The sequence below is a fragment of the Neomonachus schauinslandi genome, chromosome 1, assembly GCF_002201575.2.
Source record: "Neomonachus schauinslandi chromosome 1, ASM220157v2, whole genome shotgun sequence".
Classification (NCBI taxonomy): Eukaryota; Metazoa; Chordata; class Mammalia; order Carnivora; family Phocidae; genus Neomonachus; species Neomonachus schauinslandi.
Window position 1 is genome coordinate 118,804,473 of NC_058403.1, and position 9,118 is coordinate 118,813,590.

Sequence of the window (9,118 nt, forward strand, 5' to 3'; positions counted from 1 at the left end):
AGGTAGAATCAACAGATACCAAAAAAAACCAAAACCAACACCTACACCAAGGTGAGCTACTACAATCTTTTAAAATACTGAGAACAGGGGTGCCTGGGTGGCTTAGTCACTGGGCGTCTGCCTTCGGCTCAGGTCATGGTCCCAAGGTCCTGCAGTCGAGCCCCGTGTTGGGCTCCCTGCTCAGCAGGAAGCCTGCTTCTCCTTCTCCCACTCCCCCTGCTTGTGTTCCCTCTCTCGCTGTGTCTCTGTCAAATAAATAAATAAAATCTTTAAAAAAAAAAAAAATACTGGGAACAAAGATGCCATCAAGTTCCACAGAAAGGATAAAAGGTTATATACACAGGAAATGTCAGAATAACATCAGAATTTCCAACAACTGCAGATATACTGATTCTAGAATTCTATACCAGACCTGTCAAGCAGAAAAAATAAATACACTGCAGACAAAGAAATACTTAAGAAATTTCCTACCTTACACCTTTTATAGCTACTAAAGAATGTGTTCTACAAATTTAGGGATTAATCTAAAAAAGAGGAGGGAATATTCCAAGTAATTATGCTGTACACCTAAAACTAATAGTGTTATAGGTCAATTATATCTCAATAAAATGGGGGGAATTTAGAAACAGAATGAGTAACCTAGGAGAGGGAGAAAGGAATCCCAAGATGATAGTAAAATGTCAGGCTTAGAAAATAACCAGTCCAGAAAAGATTCGGTAATACAAAGTTCAGACCGATGAAGATCTCCAGGAAAAAAAGGCTGACAGATGAATATACTTGAGGATATGAAACTAAATATTCAAGAACTCACATAACTAAACAAACATTTTTAAATGTGTAGCAATTATTAACTCCAAGGGGAGGAAACGAAGATATTCAAGAAAGAAAAGCTCACAAACTAAGCCCTCCTATCACTGATATTTATATTGTCACAGTAAGGTAAGCATTTACTATTCATTTAACCAAAAAATTGTGATGTAACTAACTACGTATTGAGAGGACAGAAAAAAAGGGGAAATAGGAAATAGTATAACTAAATCCTCATGTACTAGAAGAGAAAGTATGAAGAAAATTCCACATAGCTGAGACTAGGAAGGAGATGTGGGGGGAGGGAAGTTGGGAAATACTGTTTAATAAAAATCTTTTTTTTTTTTAACTTTTTTTTAAACTTTTTTTTTTTTTTTTTAAGATTTTATTTATTTATTTGAGACAGAATGAGAGACAGAGAGCATGAGAGGGAGGAGGGTCAGAGGGAGAAGCAGACTCCCTGCCGAGCAGGGAGCCCGATGCGGGACTCGATCCCGGGACTCCAGGATCATGACCTGAGCCGAAGGCAGTCGCTTAACCAACTGAGCCACCCAGGCGCCCTGTTTAATAAAAATCTTAAAGCAGCTTTTTAAAAACACCATACGCATACATTATTTTTAAAGTAATTTTAATCAAAATTTTATCAGTTTTTTTTTTTTAATAGCAGTGGTTTTTAACTGGAGAATGTGGCTGATGCTTTTGGGACCCACTCACTGGACCCCATGAAAAAATGATGTGTATGGTATGCAAGTGTCTTTGACTTAGTACTCCAAAATAAACCCAGAATCTTAACCATTGCTCATCATTTCCATCCTGGTCTAAGCCACTGACCTCTGCTGTAACTCTACTTAGAATTTAATACATGAACCATGCTCCTGTCTCAGGATCTCTATTCTTGCTGTTGCATCTGTAATATTCTTGCCTTGAATAGAAGAATCGGTTACTACCTTACCTCTTTATCTTTGCTCAGTTGTCACCTCTCAGTTATGTCCTCTCTGATCACCATATATAGAATCCTTCACACTGACTCTTTATCCACCTTTCTTGAACTACTCTTCTCTACAGCCCATACTGCCACTTAAAATACTAAATATTTTATTTACTTTGCCTTCTGTGTTCCCTGATGCTACAATGTAAGCATCAGGAAATCAGCAATTTATATCCACTTACTATAACCCCAACATCTCTGTTAATGCCTGGGACACAGCAAGCACTCATGCTGAATCAGTGAGTGAACACTGTAGCATTTGGTAACTCAGGATTTAGGAGGTAGGAAACAGGGATGCCTGGGTGGCTCAGTTGGTTAAGCGACTGCCTTTGGCTCAGGTCATGATCCTCCTGGAGTCCCCCATCCTGCTCCCTGCTCAGCAGGAAGTCTGCTTCTCCCTCTGACCCTCCCCACTCTCGTGATCTCACTCTCAAATAAATAAAGTCTTTTAAAAAAAAAAGAAAAGAAAAAGAGAAGGAGGTAGGAAACCGTGTATTTGGCCCAACTTCCTTATTCCGCAGATGAGGAAACAAAAATCCTGCAGGGGAAAATTAGTCGCTCCAAGTTGAGTCAACTAAAGAACAACCCAAATCTGCTGATTTTAAGTCCAGCTCTTTCCCTTTCAAATCTCTGTCTTCAATTCCACAAGAAATATTTTATATCAAGAAATAGGGGCGCCTGGGTGGCTCAGTCGGTTAAGTGGCTGCCTTTGGCTAAGGTCATGATCTTAGGGTCCTGGGATCAAGTCATGCATCAGACTCCCTGCTCAGTGGGAAGCCTGCTTCTCCCTCTCCCTCTGCTTGTGCTCTGTCAAATAAATAAAATCTTAAAAAAAAAAAAAAAAAGAAACAGTATATCCACATGCCCAAACATTTCACAGAATACTTACTATTTTTAAAAGGTTGGTCACAAATCAACCAAACTGATTTCATAATCCACTAATAGGTTGCTATACAATTTGAAGCATGCTGTTTTATACTAAATTAGATGCAATTTAACCAAGGATATAAAAGGAAAAATTTGTTCTTCTGTTTTTTTTTTTTTTTTTTTTTTTGAGAGCGGGGTGGGGTGGGGGGAACAGGACAGAGAGAGGGAGAGAGAGAATCCTAAACAGGCTCCAGGTCCAGCACTGAGCCTGATACGGGCTTTATCTCACAACCCTGAGATCATAAGCTGAGTGTCAAATCAAGAGTCAGACGCTTAACCAACTGAGCCACCTAGGCACCCCTCTTCTGTATTGTTATTACACATCTTAAGTAGCTTCTGAGTAGAGATATCTTCTATGCACTGTCAATTTAGTGCAAGATTAAAGCAGCATGCTACTTAATAGCTGGAGGCTAGGGACAATGCATTCTCAGCTTCACAATTAAAGGGATGTGAGTACAACTAAAATATATTAAATATATATCTGTCTCATTTATTAATCTATAAGATTTTGGACAGCACAATTATTTTATTAAGCAAGTCATAAAACAATGGAAAAGACTAGAAATTATTTCTTAAACATTCTATATAAAAACCGTAACATTTAAAATTATTTGTTTTATTCTACTCTCCCACAAAGAAAGTTTCTTAACAATGAATACTGATTTAAATATTTTTTACTATTTATAATAAGCAAACTCCTCATGGACACTGAGTTGAACAGCCAATATAATGCTTTAAAAAACTAGCAAGATAGGGCGTCTGCGTGGCTCAGTCAGTTGTGTTTGCCTTCAGCTCAGGTCATGATCCTGTGGTCCTGGGATCCAGTAGAATGGCTCCCTGCTCAGGGGAGAGTCTGCTTCTACTTCTCCCTCTGCCCCCCCCCCACTTGTGCTTGCTCTCTCTTAAATAAATTAAAAAAATCTTAAAAAAAAAACAAAACTAGCAAGATAGAAATGTAGAATGTAGTGGGGCTAGGAAGAATCCAGGATCAAGAAGGCCATGCGGAAGATCTGCCATTTACAATAACACAAATGAACATGGAAGACATTATGCTAAGTGAAATAAGCCAGACACAGAAAGGAAAAAACTGCACGATCTCACTTACATATAAAATCTAAAGTCAAATAAGATAGAAGCATAAAGGGTAGTCATCAGGGGCAAGAAGGTGTGGGAAATGGGAAGGTACTAGTCAACAGCTCAAATCTGCAGTTACATAGGATGAGTAAGTCTAAAGTTCTAATGTATAGCATAAAGACTAAAATTAATACTACTGTATTGAATACTGGAAATTTGCGAAGAGTAGATTTCAGGTGCTCTCACGTACAAAAAATGGTAATTACATCAGATGTTATGTCATAATCATTTCACTATGTATACTTATTATCAAATCATCATGTTGTACACCTTAAATATATACAATTAACAGAAGACCACGTGAAGAAGCTCCTATGATTACCTTAGTATGAGGTACTAAAGGCTAACAAGGGTGACAAAGGCATATAGAGGCTTTCTGACATCCAATTATCCTCAAGTCTCTCTGGTTTCTACATTCTAAACTTCCTCTCACATTTTCCCTCAATATCCCCACTCCAAGTACCTTAAGCAAGCCTTCACTTTCTTTTTTGCCTTCTAACTGCTCCTGAGTCCCTCTGATCCACTGATGTGGTCAATGAGTTAAGATCAGTTTTAAGTTATCACCAATGTAACTTGCTACAATAAAGTACTAAGTTGGAGCTTTATTGTTAAAAGAAAAACTTAAAATTCAAAGTTGCTGGCTCATTTGCTTTAAGTGCTTCGATTAGCAAAGAATTCCAAGGAAAGAATAGTCAAGTTTGATAGCTGAAGAGCATACAAATTCATTATTCTATAACATCAAAAACCTAGAAAGGACAGTTTCTAAGGTTTACTCCTCCTATTTGAAACAATCTCTCCCTCAAATAAAGAAGAAAAAAGCAACCTGCCTCTTGGTAGAAAACTGACACAAGAACTATATAATATACAGTTCTATTAAAGAATTTGATATACATATAGTGTCATTAAAAATACAGCTTAGGGCGCCTGGGTGGCTCAGTTGGTTAAGCGACTGCCTTCGGCTCAGGTCATGGTCCTGGAGTCCCTGGATCGAGTCCCGCATCGGGCTCCCTGCTCGGCAGGGAGCCTGCTTCTCCCTCTGACCCTCCCCCCTCTCATGTGCTCTCTCTCTCTCATTCTCTCTGTCTCAAATAAATAAAAAAATCTTTAAAAAAAAAAAAATACAGCTTAAATTAAATCTTACCTACATCCTTTTGGCAGGTTGTTACGAGTTGCCTCCATAACTCAATTGATCTAACCAATGGCCTTACAAACTCTGAATATTAACTCTGGCAAAAAATATAATGGGACCAAAGGGTGTCTTAAAGAAAGCCTAAGTTATGCATGTGTGTATGTCAACCACACCCAAGGTCCAATGATGGTCTGTTGCAAATGTTCCTGATTTAATAATATAGCTTCTAGGCTATTAGAAATCTCCCCGAGATCCTGATAAACATACTTGAATACAATTATAATCATCAGGGAAACAATCCAAAGGCCCCATTCTCAGGCAATTTTTGCCTAAGACTAAATGCCACTGCAAAAGGTTTAGTTCTATTAAAATATATTGAGTTTTTATAACTTAATCTAAATGGTACCTGTGTGTGAAGCAGCCCAGTTACAACAGCTAATAAAAAGATCTCCTTTTCTGTAACTACTTGTTATTGTTAAAGTAAAAAATAACTTTCTTAACTACTAATTAACATAATTCTATTAGGATAAAAAATAATGAAATCTAGTTTTCTATGAAGAATGTACCAGAATTGATTGCCTAAATAAGCCACTTTCATATATAAAAGAATTCAACATCTTCAATTAAGAACAATGTAAATTGACCTGTACCTCTGAAACAAATAATACATGTTTAAAAAAAAAAAGATAGTAGGAAGGGAAAAATGAAGGGGGGGAAATCAGAGGGGGAGACGAACCACGAGAGACTATGGACTCTGAGAAACAAATTGAGGGTTCTAGAAAGGAGGGGGTGGGGGGATGGGTTAGCCTGGTGATGGGTATTAAAGAGGGCACGTATTGAATGGAGCACTGGATGTTATACGCAAACAATGAATCATGGCACACTACATCAAATAAATAGGAAAAAAACCAAAACAAACAAAAAGTCATTAATGACATTTTTGTACTTCAAGAATGACCATTTTTCTTTTTGAATTTAGCTTTTCAGTACTCTAGTCTCAGATCTCTAGGAACAATTTGTGAAAATAATAAACTGCCCCACATCTTTAAAAAAAAAAAAAAAAAAGAACAACGTAACTGACACAACAATGGGCATTTCCACAAAGTTTACCATACAGACCTCCAGGATATTCTACAAAATTGGCTTTATGTAATATAGAGCTGGAAAGATCTGTAGAGATTATTTGCATTTCCACAAATGCTTATAATAATACATAATAAATAATAAATAATGAAATTGGCTTTATATAATATAGAGCTGGAAGGATCTGTAGAGATTATTTACCTCTCATTTTACACGTATAGAAAGCTGTTTGACCTTGGGTAAATCAATACACCTCAGTATTTTTCCATATTTTTAAGGGGCTGAACCAGATTTTTACCATCCTTCCTAGTCCTAAAATTTCTCTAAAAATTATAAACCAGAAAAAAAAAGATAAACCAGGTTTTATTGCAACAAGTTATGCAACCACATGTAAATATAAAATCAAGAGATACAAAGGACGGGAATTTATAAGGCTGACCACCTATGTCGTGTTAGGCCTTACATCCCAGTACCTCATTTAATACTCTAAATAACCTGCAAATGCTAGGTTCTTTGGGGTAGGGGAGGCTCCTAAATCTATTGGTGTTTAGATGCTGCAAAAACTCCATTTCTGCTTTTAAAGAAAAAGCTAACCAGGAGGTCCTTTTACATGTATTAATAACAAAAAAGTGACAGATAATCTTAATCCAAACTGGGAATTTAGTGCAATCTAACTACCGTGCCCTACTTTTAACAAAACTTGATATATGAATTTTGAATGCAGAGTAATAGAAATGTTAGGACCTGGGAAGGGCCTTAGAGATCATACAGTACACCTTCCTCATTTTACAAATGAAGCAATTAAAGGTTTTGTCCATTTTTCACTCAAAATAGCAGCCAGAAGTAGATGTGCAGTCTCCTAACTTTCATGGGATTACATGAGGAAGCCTGATAATTTGCCTAACATGACATCTTTACAAGAACATCTACATGGCTAATGGTTTTTTAAAAAAAATGATATAATTTGCCGAGATTGGTTTAACATATCAGAAATATGGATTACTGGCAAAAGTATCAGAAATATGTAAAGTAAACTTCGTCTAAACTTGGTCTCACGGATTAAAAGAAAAATATTTTTTTATTCCAGAACAGTGGCTGGCCCACGACTAGTGTACAATAAAAGTTTGTTGAGTGAATGTGCCAACCCAAGGAAAGTATTACCATCATTGGCAATAAAGTCTTTAAGCGGCTGACTGAAAAACTCTACGCTTTAAGGGGATGCGACTTTATATGGTCATATAGACCATATAGAGCCTTAGCATAACTCACCGCAGCCATTTTTTGATGACTATGATCCTACAGATAAATAAACTTAAAAATGCTAGGATTCCCCAATAATTTGGAAGGAACAAACCTAAAAAAGAGACTCAACTGGCTCAACAAAGTATCTGTAGCATTTAGGTTGGCAATCACGGAGGCTTTAGGCTTAGTCCTAATCTTGTATACACAGTAACTATCGCCAAAGGATTTGACCTCTCCCACCCCCGGCTTTCTCCTTTAAGCAGACGAAAAGCAGCGGGTGCACAGGAGGGTTGGTTTTCATGAAAAGAATCTGACCCCAAAGGCAATACTGCTTGGCACCGCATCTTGCAACCTGGAGAAGCTCGGGCAGAAAACCAAGAGCGAGAAACCTACAGCTCCAGCCGGCGAGTGAACACCAAAGCCTCCCCCGGGTACGGGAAGCACCCCCACACCCCGCCAGGGCCCAGCCGGGCAGCGCGGGCCGGGAAATCAGCTTCCCGAGGTCCGAGGTGGGGCGTGAGCGACGTGAGGACGCCTCTCAGCCCGCGCGGCAAAGGGGGGAGGGAGGAGGTGGCCGCGGCGCCCATTTTGTCCTCGGCCTCCGCACCTCCGTCCTGTCCCCCAGGCCTAGAAACCTCCGCGAGGCCTGCAGCCACGCTCCTTTCCGCGGCCCGCATCCCGGACACGCGCTAGGCCGCGGCGCGTGGCTCCGGGCCGCTTCGTTCCCCCACCTCGGCCCCGCCCGCCGCTCATCAGGCTCTCGGATACCGCCCCAGCCTCGCCGCGGCTCCGCGGGCCCAAAGCCTTACGTCCCGCCCCGGCGTCATCCCTCATCCCTCCCCGCCGGGCCTCAGCCTCCTCAGCAACCCCCGGCTCAAGCCCCCTCACCCCTCTCGGCCCGGCGGGCTGGAGCCCCCTCACCCCTCTCTCGCCCGCGTGTCAGGCCACGGCCTTCAGCCCAGCACCCTCAGCCCCAGCCCGCACGCCCTGTCTGGACCGTACCCCCCGGCAAACAGATGCACCAGCGTGTCCCTCTGGGTCATTCTCTCTCCCGCATGTCCTCCGGGCGCTGAGGCGGGACGCGGATCCGGCCACCCGCGGCGGCCGGCAGCTTCGGTCCCGGTCTAGAGCCACACGGCGCCCCAGGGACGGCGGGGGACCGGCTAGCGGAGAAGCGGCTGCAGAAAGCAACCGGCGCGGCCCTCCCCGCGGTGCTACAGCCGCGCCGCCTCCCGCTCCAGCTGCACGCTCTCTACCAGAGTCGGAGAGCGGCGCGGCGCCGTCGGCGGAGGGGCGAGGCTGCGTGCGGGGGCTCGGATATTCCGGTGACCCCCGACATAAACAGAAGCTTCCATTGGTCCGCGCTGCGTGACGTCATACGGCCGGCACGCCGCTTTCACGTGATCGCCAAGGGTGGTTTTTTGTTGTTGTTGTTGTTGTTGTTGTTGTTGTTGTTGTTTTCAATGGAAGGGGCCGTGAGGCGGGGCGGAGCGCGTGTCCTGAGGGTAGTAGGTCACCCTGCTCTTGCGCCTAATCCGGGGCGGGGAGGCTGCACCGGTGCCACCTGGGCCTGGGCCCGGCAGGCTGATGGGAGTCCCCCGCTCCAGCCCGGACCACATGAGAAACTGCCTGGACTCCCAGTTCGCCAGCGTGCCGGGTCTCTGACTTTCTTTTTTTAAGATTATTTTTTCTTAAAAGGCAGTTCTGGGTTTACAACAAAATTGAGAGGGACGTACAGAGATTTTGCATTCACCCCCCGTTTGATTCACTTTTTGAAAATTGGATTTATGGCATTTCCGCTTCCTAGT

At 42.0% G+C, this 9,118-nt stretch overlaps 1 protein-coding gene across 1 annotated transcript in view; it reads right to left on the minus strand.

Moving 5' to 3' along the window:
* SLC25A36 (solute carrier family 25 member 36) overlaps positions 1-8,630 on the minus strand; it is a 38,751-nt gene extending 30,121 nt beyond the window's left edge. The window contains exon 1 of the mRNA XM_021678867.2: positions 8,313-8,630. Within this exon, the coding sequence (XP_021534542.1) occupies positions 8,313-8,353 (41 nt within the window). The 5' untranslated portion in view covers positions 8,354-8,630. The remainder of the gene's footprint in view (positions 1-8,312) is intronic.
* Positions 8,631-9,118: the final 488 nt, after the last annotated feature.